This window comes from Lemur catta, chromosome 10 (genome assembly GCF_020740605.2).
Source record: "Lemur catta isolate mLemCat1 chromosome 10, mLemCat1.pri, whole genome shotgun sequence".
In the NCBI taxonomy this organism is placed as follows: Eukaryota; Metazoa; Chordata; class Mammalia; order Primates; family Lemuridae; genus Lemur; species Lemur catta.
In genome coordinates, this window is record NC_059137.1 from 48,672,035 (window position 1) to 48,693,817 (window position 21,783).

The 21,783-nt window shown below is 43.7% G+C and overlaps 1 protein-coding gene across 2 annotated transcripts in view; it reads right to left on the bottom strand.

The window, feature by feature from the left end:
• The window catches only part of ACER2 (alkaline ceramidase 2), a 47,729-nt gene extending 32,007 nt beyond the window's left edge, over positions 1-15,722 (bottom strand). The window contains exon 1 of one of the 2 annotated variants that reach the window (XM_045562704.1): positions 15,635-15,722. Coding sequence is in view for 1 of the 2 variants with exons in the window: in XM_045562703.1 (XP_045418659.1) it covers positions 7,161-7,268 (108 nt within the window). In the remaining variant the exon portion in view is untranslated. Of the gene's footprint in view, positions 1-7,160; positions 7,416-15,634 lie in introns of those variants that run through there. The other variant, XM_045562703.1, reaches the window with a different exon arrangement.
• Between the last annotated feature and the right edge of the window lie 6,061 nt (positions 15,723-21,783).

Below are 21,783 nucleotides of genomic sequence, written 5' to 3' on the forward strand. Positions count from 1 at the left end.
AGTGATATGGTAATTCCATGTTTAACTTATTGAGGAACCACCAAACTGTTTTCCACAGCAGTTTTTTGTTTTTTTTTTTCACCTTCCCATCAGTAACGCACAGCGTTCTAATTTCTCCACATCCTCGCCAACACTTGTTATACTCTGTTTTTTGTTTTTAAATTAAGGCTATCCTAGAAGGCATGAAGTGGTAGGGACATTAGGCTTCTTAGGTCTCATGTGTAATTGTGGAGTGAGGGGCTCCTCGCACAGCCTGTGCACGCAGAGGAAGCGAGTTGAATGTGCAAACAGCGAAGTCCAAATGAGCAAGTCTAAGTGAGCAACAAAAATGGGGAGGGGTCCTGGCCTAAAACAAAACAAAACAAAACAAACACAGTCAGTGATAGGAAGATGGGGTAGATGAAGTCTGGAAAGCCAAGAGGGCAGGGCTTTTGGAAGAAAAGAGTGGTCAATACAGAAAAGTCACTTAGAGGAGGCCTCAAAGGAACCATGAGGGCGGGCACCTGATCTGGCCTGAGGGGCAGGGCCAAAGGGCTTTCCCAGACCTAAGAAGTCACACTGGTGCACAAGAAAATAAAATGCTTGGGCAAGCCCCAGAGCTCGAGGTGAAGTACAAGTAAGGACTGGCAACCTCAGGGGCTAATGCCTGCCCCTGTCACCACCTGGGGAGCAGAGGGGCCAGGAATAACAGCTTTTAGAAAGGGAAGAAGGATAGGGTGGGAGAGACAGAAAGCAAATCAAGGGAAGAGAACAAGGTCCTTTGCCAGGGTCAGGATCGGAGCAGGGCTGCTGCCTTGGGTTAAAATCCTGGACTGAATTACCTAAGCGGGGCCGCATCATTCTAGAGAAAGGGAACCTTTTCTAGTTGGTCCACTCTTGATGTGGATCTTTCTCTTTCCCACCTAGGAGCCCTGTGGCTACTGGTGACCTTGGGTGAGAGTACAGATAAATTGTCTGAGATGTCCCAGGTGGTAAGCGGTCTCCAGCCTTAGAAATGTGGCCAATTTTCAATTACCAAGAAGCAGGTAAGGGGAATCAGGACAAGGGTCTAGGTACTGTATAAGCAGTAAGCTTTTGTTCATTGTTATGATCGAAGCCTTCAACTTTCAACAGAATCATTTAAAGAATCAGAGATTCTTATGAGGATCTTTTTAAAAAGGATCTTTTAAGAAAGATCTTAAAACCATCCCTTGTTATACACGGGAATACAGTTGAAGGCCCAGAAAGGCTCCAAGGCTGGCTGAGTTCCGAGAGGCCAGCACCACACACAGGGCCTCTGGGGCCAGCATTCAGCCACCAGCACCGCCTTGGGCTCCTTCCACTGCCCCCAGCTGATGTTCACCTTCAACCCAGCCAACCACATTCTCACCACCTTGGCTTAACTCCTAGATTAGCATCTAAAAATTCTGAATTGCATCACATGCTGTGCATTGCACACTGTGCACATATGACCTGTTTCATGGCTTTACGATTTAACAGCGGCTTTTCCTCTTGTCAAACATACAAGTAAAAGGAAGAAAAGAAGATGACGGGGGGAGCAAGGAGGTGAAGAGGGAGAAGGAGAAGAAAAATGGGATTGTTACATCATAGGCAACTTAAACCCTGGCCTTTCTCCCATCACATACATGAATATGTTCTCCTTGTAAAAGCTACATTACAGAGGTAGAATCTCCTTTCTATCCTCCTCCCCAGAGACAGCTGCTGTTGTAGGTTCATAGTCTTCGAGTCATTGTCTTTGCATTGACGTGAATACGTGCATATATGTGTCACAGCCTGTAACGTATTGCTCTGCAGCTTCCTTTTCTCCTTCAACAATACACCTTGCAAACCTCTTCATCTGAGATAATACAGATTCAGCTCACTTGCTCTAAGTGCTGCAGATGGCAGCCATTTAGCCATTTTCCAGTGGAAAAAGCACTAATTTCCAGTCCCACCTACAATGCTGAGAAATACTAAAACAACACATTCTGATTTTTACCCCAGTATATCGTCAGTGCCTCAAGTCCTGACAGCCTCTCTTGCTTTAGCTAAATGCAGCTACCTACTGCCAAGCTACCCCCAGTGGCTTTCCCAAGTTACATTGCCATGAGCAATGTATGCATTAATCACTTTTAACTGTGTTTATCTGCTATTCACAAAGGCATGAAGTCATTTCTTGCACCTGATGTAAAATTATGATACTTCAAACATTATTTTTAAATGCACATATTAGAAGCATCATTTAGAAACACTATTTTGACACCTGCTCCCAAATAACACTGAAGTTACATTATTCCTTCTGCATAGACCATTAACCAGTCTGCTGGCCTCCACCGTCTCTTATAATGACAACAATATATGGAAAGGAAAAGACCAAATTAGAGGGAGACTCTCCCCAAGATAAAAAGAGGAAGGAACACTAATAAAAAATACAGAAAAGCAAATAAGTCGTGGTTAAATGAGGACTCAATGGCTCCATCTCTACCGAGAAATGAACTTCCCCTCAACATTGTGTGGGTCACTGAAACTGTAGAATAGTTCAGCCAAGAGGTGTTTTTTAAAGCCTATTCTTAGATTATCCTTTGGGGAATTGGTTAGTTTAATGCCTACAGACAGATTTTTTTTTAAATGAAAAGGAAACCATGATTTCAAAATGCATTAATTATTTCCTTAGAAAGTTCCCTATTCCATGACTTCCTACATAACATTTGCTAAAAAATAATCTCAGGAACATACTGCACTTTCATCCTGATGCATCTGAATGTGCACTTTCCAGACAGAGGAGAAACAAACAAAACAACAGGCTGTGCATTTTCTGGACGGTAGGTCACAAACAGCTAGGGACCTTTACCCTGGCTGAGCAGACTGTGCATCTTAATTGTGTGCCAATTCCTAACTATCCATTCCATTGTCCCATTCCTGCCTCTGGGATGAACAACTGTCCTAGTTTGCCTGGGACTGAGGGAGGTTCTAGGGGCATGGGGATATCAGTTTTTAAATCAGAAAAGTCTCAGGCAGAAATGTAGGAGAAGTTCGGTCACCCTACTGAGAAGACTTCTTGTGAAAACCACCACTCTACCTTCACAATACACCAATCCCGCGCAGAATGCTAATAATGCCCTCATCAGCTTGTCCACACCTCAGTCATTATCCTCACAGTACAGATCTTGTCTCTGTAATAGGCACACAATAGTTGCTCAGTAAATGCTCAGATAGAATAGATTACATAGGTAGGCAGGTAGATAGATTCTGCCCTATAGCCTACAGATAGTGGGAATTAGGATTTTGCATTTAAAGAGAGCTCTACTTTCTTTATATTGATGATTGAGAACAGAGGGGAAGTGCCAGATCATGGGCTGATTTTATGCATATGTTTAATATTTTGCTTCAAGACTTTTCAACACCAGTTGATTTCCTTTTGTCCCTGAGTCACCGCCCAGAAACAGGGTCCCTGAAGGCCAGGCCCAGTGGTTAAAAGGCAGACCCAACTTTTCTCCAAAGTGGCTTAGGTCTATGTGACTCGGGCCTTAAAACTTAAAACATAAAAAGAACTCAATTCAATAGAATTTGTATAGAGAAGAAAGAGTACAAAACATACACAAGTAAAAGGCTGTGAAAGGAAATGACGTGTTCTTGGAAGAACTATTTGGCTTGGCTGAAGCAAAGGATGATAAGATTTGAGGCAATAAAGATTTGCAGAGCCCAAGTGCAAAATGCCTTGTACACCCAAACATTGTCAAGGGGAGTTAAATCAGTGTACTCGCTTTAGGGGGCCATTTCACAGTAATTACCAGCATTTAAAGCGAATATTCTCCTTGACACAGCAATTCCCTGTCTAGGATTAGTACTTGCAGTAGTATATCCAGATGCATGAATGAGGATATTCACCAATCACTGTTCAAAACCCAAAACAAAAACAATAAAACAAACAGAAACTGCCCTAAATGTCCATCAATAAGGAATTGATTGATTAAATAAATTATGGTCAATCCATTAAATCGAGTACTATATAGATATTGTGAAGAGGAAGTTGGCCCTATATGAGTCGATGTGGGACTGTCTCCAAGACGCATTAAGTGAAACATTCAAGGTGCATAAGAGTTTGTACAGTATGATCTCAACCAGGTTGAAAAAAAACTTCAAGTGTGAATACACTATACATACATATTATATATGCACACGCAAAAATGTGTGCTTTTCACATATCTAGAAAATACTGGAGAGATACAGAAGAAAGAGTATTTTTACTTTATAACTCCCATACTCTAAATATTTTACCATGATTATGTTAGTACTTTTATAATAACAATACGAAACACTGCTTTAAACACACTTTTTTTCATATCAAACATCATGAGTTTTATCCTATAGACAAAATGGTCCCAATATAGGAGTTTTAAATTGAAAGAATGACTGAATAATAAAGACCTATACAATGCCAAATAAATAAATGTTATAGTGGCACATATATCTTCAAGAGAACTTTCCTGGTAGAGCCAATTGGACCAAGTTCTGACTCCAACTCTGCCATTCTCTTGACCTCAGCAAGTTACATAAACTATCTAGGCCCCAATTTCTTCCTTTATCAAATGAATATAATAAATAGCACCTACCATGAATATAGGGTACCCAGCAGAGCTTCAACACATAGCAAACAATTAATGATGGCTAGTAGTAATTGAAGTTGTATCCTCACTAGTATAGTGGTCAAAAATAAGAAAAAAAAATTAATTGAAGTTGTAATCGTGATGTGCTATTCCAGGACCCATTAAGAAGGTACTAGGCCAGGTGCAGTGGCTCACACCTGTAATCCCAGCACTTTGGGAGGCCAAGGCAGGAGGATCATTGGAGCCCAGGAGTTCAAAGTTGTGAGCTATGACCATGCCACTGCACTTTAGCCTGGGAGACAGAGCAACACCTTGTCTTAAAAAAAAAAAAAAAGGAAAGAAAGAAAGAAAAAAAGAAGGTTCTAAATCCCTCTCCCAGTCTTCTCTTAATTTAACACTGTCAATTCCTTTAGCTTTTTCTCAAAATTGGAAATGATTACTAGTTTCTTATGAAATGGATAATTGTCCCACATAGGTCTGAGACTTGCTAAACAAACAAAACAAATGGATAATTGGACCTGCTGCCTTATGATGAAGATTTTAAAAGATGTTTATCACCAAGTAATAGTTCATTGTCTTTCTCTGCACAGGAGCACAGGAGTAAGATAAGCTCGGGTATTTTTTCTGTGATAAGTATCAAAAGATAAGTAGGACTGTGGGAACAGAGAGGAGGAAATGGTTTTTACTAAATTATTTGGATCTACACTCAACAATTTAGGTGGCCAACTACTTGTCTGAGACCTTAAGCTCTCTGCTTCACCAGAGCAAATATTGTAGGTTTACGAGTATTCCAAGGAATAACATTTGGCAGATGGACCAGCTGGGCTAATCAGGCACAGGCACTGCAGTTGAGGATCAACAGTTCACTTCTCAAAAAAAAAAAAAAAAAAGACTTTGGCACTCACTACATAGAGTAACAGCTCCAACAGGACTAGATTAAAAGTAAAGACAAAATAAACACTCCTTGTCATCCAGCTGAGAGCAGCTATACACTAGCCTTTGTGGCCCAAATAACCAGGCCTGACTCTCTTTGAAGGCCTCAGGCTCTACAGGTAATAATCACACTAGGTGTGTGAGAACCTGTCACCAAACTGTCATTTCTTCCTGAACTCTAGTGAAATCCTTAGTATTTCACTGTATTCTCCATTTACGAATGGAGAAGTTGAGTTACCACTGTTGTTTCTCCTTGTTGGAAGTACCCAGCATGCTCCAGCCCACCCCGTGTACACCTGTCCATACCTGATAACATGCTCCGTGAGTTTATGCAATAGGTAAGTTGTGGCCACTGCCACCAGCTGCATCTTTCACAGCATCTACCAACAGCAGAGGGCCAGGTGTTCTTGAGGAACTAACCTGGTCATAAGAAAGAAGCAAGAAGGTTTGTGTGGAGGGAAGCCATGGACTTCAGCTCTGAGGGGAGGGAGAGTCCAGACGTCTGTATTGTGACCCCAGCCATGCCAGAAATGTGGGCATGACAGCTCCCTCAAGTGCCCAGGGTTCTCATCAGATGAATAAAAGGACAGGGACTAGATCACCTGAGATCCCTCCAAGCAATAAGCACTGACTCCTGCCAAGGACATTCTCTCTAGCAAATCCAAGGGGGAAAAAATCCTAAATAACAACCTCAAATTCACAATGACTCAAACCAAGAGTTCCTGTTTTCTGTGTTTGGGCAGTGAAGAGCTAAGCCACAGAAATGACCATGCAAAGTCTTATACTCCGTACCAAAATCCCAAGCCATGGACATTGAAAAGATGAGGCATTTCCTTTCCCACCTGCAACCTTTCTCTCCTACAAATCCTAAAACACACAGGATTCTGCAGTGGGGAAGTTTCTGCTTGCCTGTATCTAGGGACCTAGGCAAGTTCAAAAACCCATACATTATCACTCCCAAACTTCCCTTTCGCCCCTCAGACTTACGACCTGGAGAGAGCATAGGCTTGGGGGAGTGAGATTTGGGGCTGGCGAGATTGAACACTAAAGGCAAGAAAAAAAGAACTAGTAGTAATTAACTTGATTCTGGCTAAAAAGAACTCGACCATTATTGGCATATTCTTGGGGGTGGGGCAAGTCAGCATGGTGGGAGTGGGCCCCGCCCCAGGGACCTGCCGGCTTTGGGGCGGGGGGGCGCTTCCCTTCTCCCGGTACTCCAAGAGCAGGTACTCAGGGCAAAAACGCACAATGCGACCCAAGTGCGTCACGCCACGAGAGATCCTAGGGGAGGCAGAGGGTTGTCCCGGCGGGTTCACGGTCCCCACCTGACCCAAACCAGAAGAATGGGCTGATATGGACCCCCGGTTCCGGGACGGGTGGGGACCAAACAAGACAATAGGGCCAACAGAACAAAATGACAGGAGGAGGAGGATGAGCCCAGCTGTCGGGAATAGGGACAGGAGAGGAAGACAGAGGGAGAACTGGAAGGAGCGTGCAGAGCAGGGGCGTGGACTGACTCTGTCCCTGGAGAGAACGCCCCACATACACGCAGAGACCCAGGTCCGGCTTCCAGACGCTGCGGCGCACGGGGACAGCCCCTCCCGCCGGCCCGCCTGCCTTCCCTGCTCCCGCGACCCGCACCGTGTTGTAGAACTCGGCGATGGCAGGCACGATGGTGTAGTTGTCCTCGCACCAGTCCACCTCCGAGCTGCCAGCCCGCAGCTGGTCCCACCAGTGCGGGGCGCCCATGGCCGCTCTGGGGCATTGGAGCAGCTACTCCTGCGGCCGAGAAGAGCCCAGAGCGGCGGCGGAGGCAAAGCGCGGCGGCGACGGCTTTATGAAGTACCGAGCAGCCGCCGGATGTGGCGCCTCCCCGGCCGGCCGCCCGCGCTCCGCCCCGCCGGCGGGACGTGACTCGCTCGCAGACCCCTCCCCGGCTCCGCCCCCTGGGGCGGCCACGCTCCCCGCGTGGATGGAGGGGTCCGGGTGGGGCGCCGGGAGGCGGGGACCCGCCTCCGCAGCTTCGAGACTCCCCTGCACCCGGCAGGTGGCTCGGGCCTTGACTGTCCTGCCCACGCCTGCCCACACCCACCCGCTGGCTCGGATCCGCAGGCGCCCCTGGATTGTGCAAAGAGCCAGAACCCTTCTCTGGCAAAAATTTAAAATAAGGAGAAACCCAGGAGGACCCAGACCCCGCTGACCCACGGGGAGTTTGCACCGATTTGGCTGTGCCGCGCGTGGGACGCCCGTGCTCAAACCCGAGAAATGCCCATGGTCCCTGCAAAGCCGGGAGGGGGTTGCCGGACCGGACTCGCTGCAGTCGCTGGGCTGCAGGGGCAGCGTCGGGGACCCTCCCACAAAGCCTGAGCCACCCACTCCCGGGTAGAGCACTTATGCAATTTCTAGTATGTTGCTGTCCTCCTTCTCCTAGACTCCAGCGTTACAGTTTAATCTAGTCTTCGATGTGGCGGCTTAGGCATAGTCAAACTTCAGCCATCTCAACCCTCAGTCGATGCAGTGTGGCAGCTATGACATTTCCAGGACATCGAAGATATAAGAGATGATGATACATATATGTGCGAGGCGCTGTTTGAAGAGCTTCTATTTAGTGTGCCCAGTGGAGATCCTGGAAATCCTGTGAGGTGGGTTCTATTAGCAACCGCATTCCAGCCAGTGGCAGAGCTAGAAAGCAAATTCAGGCAGGATGACCGCAGATCTGCTCATAAATACTTTGCCTCTGTAACTATCCTGTAGTTTCTAAATGAAAGCCAATCTGGTCCCCAAGATCTCTGGAGAAAGCCAACTTTCTTTCTCTCTCTCTTTCCCTCTCCCCGCCTCTCCTCTCCCCCACCCCCAGTTCTTCCAGGGGAGGCTCTAGGATTACAGGTCAGGACAGTGGCAGAAGAGGCCCTGGACAGCAATCCATGCTATTAATAACGGTCATTAGGATCTCCTTGCTCAGGCCTGCATAGTACCCTAAAGGCCAGCAGCTCCACAGGGGCTGCCCTCTCTCTGGGCCTGACTGCCCAATGGGACCCTAGCTGGTGCTGCAATGTCCTATGCATAGTGGTAACTTCCACAGTTACCCACACAGTCATTTGCAAGTCTCCAGAGATTTCCATCACTGGCAAAAACTGTAAGTCCCACTTCCTCTCCTAGCCATCAGGAAATCAATCCAGCTTTGTCCCCCAGGGGCCAACTCTCTCTGCTCCTCTCATTTTTGTCCCAACTTTTATCCCTTCTTCCTCCTTGACAGCCAGTTCCACTGCCTCCTGGGACCCAGCTAGGAGATCCTCTCCTAGGGTCAGAATTGCCAAGACTTGCAGCGTACCCAGTGTGACCTGGCCACCTAGGAGTAGGGAGGAGGGGTGGAGATTTCCCACAGCCACAAAAGAAAAATACACCAGTTAATTTCTCATCGTTTCACAGTGCTACACCAACTGTTCAACAATAGAATTTTCCATGTAGTCAAGATTTTACTCCTTCCAACAGTTTAGGTGAAAATATATCCATATTCATCAACTCTAATGGTTTTTTAAAAAACATTATTTTGTATGTCAGTGATTCTCAAAGTGTGGTCCCCCCTTTCAGGGGATCCACAAGGCCAAAACTCTTTTCCTTTTAACACTGTAACATTATCTGCCTTTTTCACTCATTCTCTCACCAGTGTACACTGGGGTTTTGCAGAGGCTACATGATGTGTGATGTCAGTATCTCTCTTGACAGCTAATGGAATGTGCACATGTGTTCTTCAGTATTAAAAGTCTCCTTTTATTCTCTGTATGTCCAGGCAGGAAAAAATAAATAAAATCTCAGTTTAAATTTCTAATATGGTAAATATGGACATTACCACATAAACAAAAGTTCTTTAGGGTCCTCACTAAATTTTAAGAGTGTAAAAGAGGTCCTCAGACCAAAAAGGTTGAGAGCTGCTGTTAAAAAGGAAGTTGTCCCAATGAAACTATTTGTAATGCTTTTTTATCATTTAGAATTTAAAATAGTGAATGAGCACATTTTGACTTAAACATAATACATTGTTATCATACATAGCTCTTGTGCATACATTAGAAAGAAAATATAAGCCAAAATAAATTAAGGAATTCCTATAATGTTTTCATATTCAGAATCTCTGTTCTTCTGAATCATTTTTCAACTCATAGTCATTGATGTCTGCATTGTTCCACACAGAAGGGTCCTGTGTGTTCTTAATCACCACAGGCTGAGAATGCAGCATTTCTTAAGAGCATTCCACTACTGTTTCCTGCAAGCTACTGACACCTGCTTTACCAATTGTGAAGCTGGGCCTTTCTTGGTCTTACCTGCAGGTGTGAATGGAAGGTTCCACGACAACAGGCAGCATATTTCTTTTCCAGATGGTCCTTATGTAATTTGTCGAGAGAAACATGGAGATTACATTTGCCGAGTCATCCCACCAGGAATAACCCTTGAGTTTTTACACATTCAAGCAGGGACACCTCATCACAACCATGACCTGGCCAACTGAGATCATAAAAAGCCACCCATGGTAAAATGTAACAGGATTTCAGAGATGTTACAAGGCAAAACAATATAAGTTTTAGCACCAATGAAATATGAAATTCCCTGAACATAATTCATCCTTCTCTCCACGTCTTGCTAAGGGAATGATGAGGGTTTTTCGTCCTCCACAGGAACTCACTGTCCGTGACAATTCTAATTCAACATCAAAGTTAAGTTCTTTGGTTCTTTCTGCTCTAGCCACCCTGTCTCTGTGCAGTCATCCGTGTGAGGCAGTAAAGGATGCAAGGTATATTCCTTCAAGACACCGGTGTTGGTTTTCTTGTGACTATGTTAAAATTTTTCTGTTTTCATCAACTCTCCCCATTGTTAAGATTTTTTTTCAATAAATATAACCTTAGTAATTTAATATCAAGGCCTATCAGCAGGTTATTAATTTTGAAATTGATTTATATTACTAGTATGGTGCGTTGGCAACTACTCCCAATGATTTAACATGAAATTCTGATATCTACTGTAAACAGACAGTTTGTTGGGGGTGCAGGTGCAGGGATAGCAGGGAACAGAGCACTGCTGCATTCTGATGGTAGAGTTGCTCATGGTGCCTTTGGTCTACATATGAGTCAGCAATACAGACTCACAAGGGAGTAGCCCCTGGAGGGAAGTCAGAATGCCAGCATCTTCTGTTTTCACAATGTTTATTTGGTCTAAGTAAATATCTGATAGTAAATATCCAGTTCAACTGGTTCCACAAGTGGAAAATATCAAGTCACAAAGTCTTCATCAGGGAAAAAAATACAGTCACCTGTGTAAATGAAGCAAGAAGTGCCTGATCAAGGATGAAATTTTCTGTATCTTCCTGTTTGGCTGGAGTTTTTCATTGTGGTCTTGCTTAAGGCCCATTGTTTAGGCCAGTGATTCTTTTTAGTTTGTTTGTTTTACTTTGTTCTGTTTTTTTGAGACAGAGTCTCGCTCTGATGCTCGGGCTAGAGGGCCATGGTGTCAGCCTAGCTCACAGGAACCTCAAACTCCCGGGGTTGGGGATTAAGCGATCCTCCTGCCTTAGCCTCCTGAGTAGCTGGGACTACAGGCTCGTGCCACCAGGCCCAGCTAATTTTTTCTATTTTTAGTAGAGATGGCGTCTCACTCTTGCTCAGGCTGCTCTCCAACTCCTAAGCTCAAGCAATCCTCCTACCTCCACCTCCCAGAGTGCTAGGATTACAGGTATGAGCCACCACGCCTGGCCCTAGGCCAGTGATTCTTTTTTTTTTTTCCCACAGAAATATTATTTTTTTGTTATTTTGTGGAGACAGTGTCTCACTATGTTGCCCAAGCTGGTATTGAATTCCTGGCCTCAAGCAATCCTCCTGCCTCAGCCTCCTCAAGTGCTGGGATTACAAGCATGAGCCACCTCATCCAGCTGAAATATTTTCTACAGAGGATACATGATAAAACAAGTACAAAACTAAGGAAACAAATAAATGAACAGGGAAGGTTCTGTGATGGAAATAAACCATAGGTAAAGTAATAGAGGAGGGGTGAGTGGAAAACCCAGTTTAGGTGGGATTGTCAGGAAGACTTCTCTGAGGAGATGGTATTTCAGCTGAGTCCAAGGGATAAGATGGAGCTGGGAGGTAGAGCATTTAAGGTGGTTTCAAAGGCTCTCTGGCTGGAGGGTTAGAGATAAATCAATACTTGTTCCATGAACCTTTTAGTAGAGCGCTGAGGAGCACTGAACAAGGGAAAGCCTATCCCCAAGGAGATACAGAAAAGGTGATAAATTTGCCTAGGGTGGCCTTCCACTTTGCAGACCAACAGTAGTGGGAGTATAGACATTTTGTCTTGCATCTTAGCCAGAACCTTGTGGTAATTTCTGAATTTGGCCTAAAACCAAGGATTCAAATTCACCTAAAACAACTTTTCCCCCTACAGACCAAGGTGGAGATCCAGAAGCTCACAGCCTCAGGCCGCACAGCAAAGAAAATCCAGGTGATGAGGGGCGCTAACAGTGGCCCATACCGGGGCCTTGCACACAAAAGGAGGAGAAGGACCAGAGTGAATTTGGAGATGGGTTCATGAGAAGACATAAGGGATTCCACTAACATGGGCAAGAAACACAAAGCCCATGTGTTTTTATAGACCTCCAAGTAGTCAGTAAGGCTGGGGTCAGCACTGGTATACTTGCCTGCAAAATGGGGGCAATAAAAATTCCTTGTCCCTTACTATTCTCAACAGCAAGAAACCTTAAAGGTAGACAAGAAAAGAGAAATCTTTTAAGTTCAGTGAAAGTCCTTGTTAGTCACCAACGACTGCAGGATCTCTGCAGGGCACACTCGGATGTACAGAACCAGGCTCCACATGGACGAAACACGTCATTTAACAACAGCAGGGGCAGAATATCTAAGGAAGGGGGTTCTCCACTTGCAGTCTGGGCCTGCGGGGGTCTAGGATGGACTTCAGCAGCACCGAGTCACAGGTGCGTCTCCCTGGGGAGCAGTCACCACTAAAAGAGCCTCGACGTTTACAGAAGAGTCACTGTCCTAAGGTCTCATCCCCGGCCACGTTCTTAATGCTGAGAAAACAACAGGTTCAGGTCTAACACCCCTTTCTTGGATGCGTGGGGGGCGGGCAGAAAAATCCCTGGACTGACCTAACTAACGGTAGCGTAAGCACACCTGCCTGTGTAGACAGTAGCCACACAGGTCTCCCGTGGCTACTCCTACTTTACTCCCAATGATTCTTAAGTCCAGACCAGCAATGGCAGCATAACCTGGAACTTTTTAGAAATGCAAATTGTCCAGTCCCCAAGCCAGACCTATTGAATCAGAAACTCTGGGTGGAGCCCGACAATCTGTGGCTCGACAAGCCCTCAGGTGATTCTGACTCATGCTCAGGTTGGAGAACCACTGTGTTAGCTAATGTGTGGCAGGGCAAAAATTCACTGTGGCCTGTTCATTTTGCTTCCTCAAAAAACAAATCCAACCCACGACTGCTGCTGCCACCACCAAGGAAAGGAAGACCAGAGGAGCCCAATGGAGGAGGTCATCCTTTCCTCAGGGAAACCCGGGGCTCTGAGTCTGCTTCTCACTCCTTCAGCTAGGAGGGAAACAAGAGAAGCCAGCAAGTCTGTGTTTGTTTTTTTACAATCTGAGATAGTCTCAGGCTCAGAGTTGTAAAAGGAAGCTGCAGGAAGTAGGCCCCTACCAGAAGGTGCCCCTGTGAGCCATGCCAGGTCCCCTCTTGTTTACTGACAGTTCACCACTGTGCCCACTTCTTGCTGTTACAAGGGGGCCTCTATTTAGAAGTGCCCCTCTCTCTTTTCTAATCTGCACTGGAAAACCACATTAGGACTGGGTGTGTAGGAAAAGTAAGTAGATTCTAATTGCCTATGTTTGAAGGGCACAGAATTTGTTAACGTGTGCTTTGCTGCTTCTGGATAGATAAGGCATTACTTTGTTAACTAACTGTAGCTTGCAAAGATGTAACCACCAATATCTGAGCATCTGCTTTGTGCAAAGCTCCTCATGTTAAGTGCTATAAAATACAAAGACCAATAAAATAGTTTGTGGCCTCATGGAGCTCTGTCTAATAGAGGCACGCAAACCAACCATTAGAGTGCAACATGATAATTGCCTCATGGGAGGTTCAGCCGAGGAGGAAGCCTCAGAGCTGAGATTTCCAAGATGAATAGGATTTTATCAGGCAGAGCAGTGACGGGCGGGCATTCTACAGAAGGAACTGCCAACGCGGAAGGACAGAAGGACGGAGTTCTGAGAAAGCTCACACATTCAGGAAACTTCAAAGAGGAAGCTGACCTGGAAGACTAATAGATGATATGAAGAGAGTAAGTCTTTTAAGAAGGAAACCCCAATGGCAGAAGGTTGATTTCAAAAACTACTGACTGGTAAGGCCTTTCAGTAATCCGGGTGGGGATGACTAAGGCATTCGTTCGTTCATTTACATATAATTATTTGAATACTGCTTTTCTAAGTTCCAAGGATTAAATAGTGAACAAAACAGAAACTGTCTCTGCCTTCACAGGGCTTGCAGTCTAGGGGAAAGTCAGAAACTAAGTAAGTGCATGAATAATTAAATTATGCCACATGTGTCATAACGGAGAAGTACAAGTTCCATGATAGCTGATAGTAGCCGTGACCTAGCCTGAGGGTATCAGAGAAGGCTTCCCTGAGGACGTGGATTCTAAGCTGAGAGAAGTGAGGTTTAAGGCAGAGGTAAAGGGAATTGAAATAAGGGATGCAAATGAGATATAACATGGCAGTTGTGATAGATTGTACTATTAATGCCAGATAGTGGAACACACTTTCCCAGCCCACGGACACGGGACTTGGCTTTGTCATTTGCTATGGCCGATGAAATGTGCAATTACACCATGACCGAGCAGAGGCTTTGAAAGCTACTCCTAATTCTGCCATTCCTTTTTTCCCTCTGCTACATCCCAAATTGGGGCTGTTCTCCAGAATGGATCCTGGAATGAAGAGGACACATGGAGCAGATCAGAGCTGCGGTCAACTCACAGCCAACATATAACATGAACAAAACATAAATTTTGTGTTATAAACCACTGAGATTTGAGGAGATTGTTTCTTACTCCAGCATAACCTAATGAAAGCTGACAAATACAGAAGGAAAATTAATAAAGCTATACCACTAATTAGAGGTAAGACACGAAGAGTGGGGAAAAAATAGAAGACAGCTTCAAATAGTCTAGGCTGAGTGATCAGAAAATAGGTCACTAATCCAAAAGGGAAGATAGGAGGGAAAATGGTGGTTTGGGTTTTGACTTGTTGAGTTAAAAGTGTAGGCTGAATATCTAGGAAGAGTTATTCTCTTGGCAACTGAAAAGGCAAGTTAGGAGACCAAGGGCAGGTCAAGATTAGAGAGAAAGAATTGTGAATCATAAGGATAGACAAAATACCTGGAAGCCAAGGTAGTAAAAGAGAATGGGGGAGGGACGGCAGACTGCATCTTCTGGGACATGCTTACATTTACAGAAGCCTGAGTTGCAAGGAGGCCCAAGTCCTGGCTGACAAGGAGCAGAGAGGTACAGAGAGGAGCAGGTGGGCAGGGCTGAGAAATAAGGGGTGCAATACCACCAATAGGCTTGCCCCCCAAAAAACCCTAAACAAGATCAAGACTCTAGTGCTCACTACCATTTTACAGGAACAGAATCACCTACGAATCTTGTTTAAAATGCAGATTCTGATTCAACAGGTCTTGAGTGGGGTCTGAGATTCTGCACTCCTAACTCCCAGGTGATGCAGATGCTGCTAGTCCATGGACCATATTTTAGTAGCAAGGCTATAGGGAACAGAAGAAGTGACAACATACAGAGACAATCAAAAAAACTCAGATTATGGGAAACTATTTGTGACAACCCAATTTCTTAGAGGAAACAAAAGACGGGAGTAAACCTATGGATTAACAGTGGTCCCCAACCTTTTTGGCACCAGGAACCATTTTTATGGAAGACAATTTTTCCACAGACCAGAGAGTAGGGGGGATAGTTTCTGGATGATTCAAGCATATTACATTTATTGTGCACTTTATTTCTATTATTATTACATTGTAATATATAATGAAATAATTATACAACTCACCGTAGGTTGGGGACCCCTGGATTAAAAGACTCTTGAGAGACATAACCACCAATTGCAATGTGTAGACCTCATGTAGATCCTATATCAGAGTATACAAAAATACTCTTTAGGATAATTGTGGAAATGTGAGCATTGAATATTTGATGATATTAAGGAATTATTGTTGATTTGGGAGTGATGTGATGGTATTTATTATGATTCTGTTTTAAATGGTGAGGCTCCAAAAGACTACATACTATATGATTCTATGTTTATGACAGTTTGGAAAAGATAAAACTATAGGAATAGTAAACACATCTTTGGTCGCCTAGGGGTGGGAGAGGGAGTTCACTGCAAAGGGATATAGGTGAATTTGTGGAGATGACAGAACTGTTCTATATCCTGATTGTGATAGTTACGTGACTGAATCAGTTTATAAAACCTCAGAACTATACCTAAAAAGAGTACATTTTACTGCATGTAAATTATACCTCAATAAACCTGACTAGAGCCAGAAATAAACAAAAAAGAAGAGTTGTTTAGATACATACTGAAATATTTACAGATAAAGTATATTATCTGAGATTTGCTTTGAAGTGATGGGGGAGGGTGTTGGTATCAGGGTATAATGAAAGCACCACTGGCCTCAAATGGATACTTGTTGAAAGTGGGTGGTAGACACATTAAACTAGTCTCTCTATTTTGTATATGTTTAAAATTTTCCATAACAAACAGGTTTTTTATAAAAACCAAAGAAGAAAAGGGCTTTGAGCTATAGGTTGTCCCCACAAGCAGCCACGTAGCCCAGAGAAGCAGAAACGTGTGCTGGTGAGTGAGTGCCAAGGGCTTGGCCTTTAGCAGTGGGTACCCTTAAAAAGGCAGCTCTGGTCCAACCTGTGGTTGTTACCTTTCCCCTTCATTCCAGAGAGCACCGGACTGGCAATGGGAAGTTACCCCATCTGACAGTGAGAATGGCAAACAGCTTCTCAGAGAGGGCACCCACCCCCTTTCTTTGTGAGAAAGTCCTTGTACCTGGGAAGGCTCTGGTAAACAAGCTGACTATCAGCAGCCTGGGTGGGGTCCAGGTGGCACTGCGGCCACAGACTCTCTGGAGCCAGGAAGTTGGAAAGGTCAGTGCCATGCTCCACAATCTAGGGGGCCCTCTTGGGATTGGGCTGTAAGGAGGGGGCACTGGCACATCAGAGACTACCTGTCACACCTACTGGAAGGGCTGCATCACAAAGGCCCATAAATCTCACGCTTCCTTCACTCTACCTTGTCTTCAGCCTTTCAAAGACCAAGAAACACCTTGGGGAAATAGAGGTGGCCTTGAAGAAGGAAACAGAGAGGAGATCAGGTCAGGGTCAAGTATGAATAAGGGCCCGGTGACATTTACTTGATGGAAAAGGGACAGGAGCTTGAACACAGGTTGTGGGACCTTCCTTTAGCATAGGAGAGTCTTGAGCAAATTTGAGCCTAAAGAAAAGGAGCTTGAATAGAAACAGATTTAAAATGTAAAAGACAAAAAGGATAATTAATGAAACCAGATTTTGAAGAAAACAGGAGAAAACAGAATTGAAAATTTAAGATCTTTAATTTGCCTGGAGAGAAGGGATGACACAGAGTAGCCATGTATTGTTTTGTCTGTCCCAATATCCCCTCCTTTCCTGAGACCTTCTGTTCCTTCTTATTCAACAGGGACTGACCACTTCCCACCTTCCCCTCACCCCAACTCCATTCAGATGGCTACCATAGGAGCAGCACGGTAACACACCGTGACCCGACTCTGTGGCTAGAGCTCATTGGTCCAGGAGTGGGTCTTGATCCAAGCTGGCTAATCAGAATGCAGCAGTGGGAATTTGGAATCAAAAGTGAGCTCCTGCAATTCTATCCGTTTACCTGATGAAATGGAGATGCAAACCTGGGCACCACTGATGGCCTGTTCCACCAGAGGAACAGCTTTGCTATAAAGCTTTAGTTGAAGTTATAAAGCTTTGCTTGGAAGATTCACCAAGAAATGGTGCCAGAAGAGTTTGAGAGGTCAAGATGAAACTTTTTAAGATAGCAAATATTTTAGCACATTTCTGGGCTGATGGGGGATAATCCAGATATTTAGATCATTTTCTGCCTTTTGCTGTATTACTGTACCTTTTAACAACCTCTGTTATATCTCTTTATCTACTTATATGATTCTTTCTCCATTAGATTAAAAAGCTCCCTGCAAGCAAGGACTACCACTCTTCATCTCTCTACTTCCTGCTGCTAGCCGGGTGCTGACGTAAAGTAGGTGCTCAGCATGTGTTTGTTGAATGATGTTATTGAGGAATTTCCACCATCTGAATGAATCCAGACACCTCAGCACCAAGTTCAGGCTGCCATCTCCTCCTTGAAGCAAGATCAACTCAGGTTGGAATACTTAGAGGAAAATCTCAGAAGCAGCACAACTGGAGAGGAGAATGGAAGATGTGGCCAACAGCGAGCATAAAATGAGCTAAGTCAGACGTGCTGGGGTGATGACGATGGTGGTGATGGTGGTGGTGGTGGTGAGGATGAGGATAGCTGATGTTTATTTGAAAATCTACTATGTACCAAGAACGTTTTAACTTTTTTCATGTTTTAGTTCATTAATTCCTGACAAGCACTCTATGCGGAAGATATTATCTTCATTTTACAGGTGGGGAAATTAAGACACAGAGAGAGGAAAAAGTTACCCAAGGTCACATAACTATTAAGAAAAGAAAATACAGGGGACAGAAAGATTGCTCTGATGGAGTAACTTGATCTGATAAAAAACCAGGTTTATTCTTGTACTTTTTCTGTCCTGCCCTCTTCTTCCTGCCCACCACCAAATCTTTAATAAATAAATACATGCCAGATCTTATTTTCCACAACTCTGCAAAAACATCCCTTAGTCCCTGACCCGAGGGGTGAGAAATCCATTGTAATTCTTGCTCCTGGATATAGTGACAGAAATAATGCCAAGCAGTGTTCCTAGCTTCATTTCTTTGATTTAACTTCCTTTCCCAAACACCGTGTGGCATGTTTTAAAATCAGTTTATTCTTTACAAGTGGAAGCGTCCTTGAAATTGTTTTTTGTGTCTAAATAATCTTTTTTTTTTTTCCCTGTTTCCTTGACTTGAGCCAGAAAGGAGACAGCTTACTGAAATGCATGGACTCACTTCCTCCCTTCCTACTTCTCTTACTTTCTGTATTTCTACCTCCTTTTGGAAAATATCGCTGTTCCCCAAAACACTTGAAAAACTCACATAATTGCCAGTGAGTTAGGAGTAAACTTACCTTTACAGATTGATTTTGGGCTTACTCTAACTTAGTGCTATTAAATAGAGAAAGGTGTTCTGTTTACTCAGGATCTGTGTGGCCAAGAGACCCTGCTATGGCCTGAATTGTGCCCCCAGCCCCCCGAAATTCTTATGGTGAAAGTCCTAACCCTAGTACCTCAGAGTGTAATTAGAGATAGGGCCTTTAAAGAGGTAATCCGGTTAAAATGAGGTCATTAGGGTGAGCCCTAACCCAGTGACTGGTGTCCTTATAAAAAGAGATTAGGTCACAGATAGAGGAAAGACCATGAGAGGAGACACGCCGAGAGAAGATGGGCATCCATAAGCCAAGGAGAGAGGGCGCAGGAGAAACCAATCCTGCTGACATCTTGACCTCAGACTTCTGGCCCCCAGAATTGTGAGAAAATAAGTTTCTGTTGTTTAACGCCCCTAGTCTGTAGTCTGGCATTAGGGCACCCCTAGCGATCTATTAACACAGAGCCCGCCTTTTCCCCTGTGCCAAACTCTCAGCCTCCAAACCTGTATCCCCAGCAGCCTACTGGACACCTCCATTTGTATCGCCCGTCGACACCTCACACTCAGTGTCCAAGGTGGAGCACCCATCACTCTGTGTGCCTGCTCTTCCTTCAGGGTTCTCCATTTCAGTGATGGCAGCCCTGTGATGAGCCAGAAATCTAGTTGTTATCCATTCCCGCATCCTGGTAGTTCCAAAGCTGTATCCATTCCACCTCTTAAATCTCTATTTCTGAACTTTTTTTGCTTCGAAAAATTTCAGAACCAAACAAAAATTGAAAGAGTACTACAATGAACACCAAAATACCCTTCACAAAATTCACAATTTGTTAATATTTTTTTCTATTTGCTTTTTCCCATTATATATATGCTTTTCCCCGCTGAACCATTTGAAAGAAAATTGCAAATGCCATTTCAACTCTAAATACTTCAGCATGCATCTCGTAAGAATACAGATATTTTGCCATGGAACTTCAATATCATTACTGCACCTAAAAATTAACATTATTTTGGTAATATAATCTAATATACAGTCCTAATTTAGATTTTACCAATTAATTGTCCCCAGAATGTCTTCTTTAGCTTCCCCTTTCCCATCGTTACACTACCGGGGATCTAATCTAATTTCATGCATTGTGCTGATTATGAAGTCCCTTTAGATCCTTTTAATTTAGAATAATTGCCCCTCTCCACTTTTTTAAAAAACTTTTTATAATTCCAAGTCAGTTGTCTTGTAGAACAGCCACATTCTGGCTCTGTCTATTGATTTTCCTCATATTTGGGTTCAGAGTATCTTTACCTCTTTGTCCTTTTGACATGAGCTCTTTAGTCTTTGAGATGTTTCCCTCTTTCTGGAACAAATATTCTCAATTTACTTTTTTCTTTGTTTGCTCTAGATCTGAAATCAACCAAATTCTCTAAATCTGTGGTCCTCAACCCCCAGGCCAAGGACCAGTACTGGTCTGTGGCTTGTTAGCAGGAGGTGAGCAAGCAAAGCTTCATCTGTATTTGCAGCTATTCCCCATTGCTCACATCACCACCTGAACTCTGCCTCCAGCCCCTCCCCCCAGTCCATGGAAAAATTATCTTCCATGAAACCGGTCCCTGGTGCCAAAAAGGTTGGGGACTGCTGCTCTAAATAATAACTCAGGTTCCTTTGAGTGGAACATGGTATTTAGAAACCAATACTAGAGTGCTAGGTGTGCTACTTGTTATTAGGGTGTCATTGCTACTGGCCCCTATCATAAGACAAGCAAAGTATACAATTTTTTTAAAAAACTATGAGTACATACTGGTACTTCCAATTCAAATCCAACTCCACAAGATAATTCTATAGTGCTTTCTATATTTTTATGTCCCACAGTAAAAAACCCTAGTTCCCAAGATATCGATATATTTATTTGCTCTATTTTATATATAAAATAGGTTCAGAATTATGAGACTAATAGAACTATTCATTAACAAACTTAATAAGTAAAGTTCCAGATTCTCTTGCAGTTCTTTGTTGTTTATTTTTACAGATTTATGGGGTACATGTACAGAATTGTTACATGGATATATTGCATAGTGGTGAAGTCTGGGCTTTTTGTGTAACCCTCACACGTGATTAGTGTATGTAGTACCCACTAGAGAATATCTTTAATATTTATTTATTTATTTATTTATTTTGAGACAGGGTCTTGCTCTGTGGCCCAGGCTGGAGTGCAGTGGCATCATCACAGTTCACTGCAACCTCTAATTCTTGGGCTCAAGTGATCCTCCTGCCACAGCCTCCTGAGTAGCTGGGACTACCAGCATGTGCCACCATGCTCAATTTTTTATTTTCTGTAGAGACAGGGTCTTGCTACGTAGCTCAGGCTGGTCTCAAACTCCTGGCCTCAAGCAATCCTCCCATTTTGGCTTCCCAAGGTGCTAGGATTATAGGCATGAGCCACCACACCTGGTGCCCATTAGGTAATTTCTTGTCCCACCCCTGCCCCTTGCAGTTCTTTTGGTCCTTAGAATATATCCCCAACTAGGGATGTAGAGTCAGAATAATGAATTCAAAAGTTTCTTGAAATTAATGTTTATCTGATTATATTTCAACTTGATACATATTGTTAGGATAATTTATTTCTGTTTGTGTTCTTTTTAGCACTTTTATTTACTTTTTAAAATATTTACAACCATTTACATGGAATTCAAAACTTAAAGGAAAACTCAAGGAAGTCTTGTTTCCATTTCTATACCCTCCATCCCATTGACACTCACTAATCAGTTTGATTATTAACAGTTTCTGCATTATCCCTTCTGGGTATCTTTTGAAATGAAGAAACAAATGTATTTCTATTTTTTGTTTGTTTGTTTAGAGATAGGATT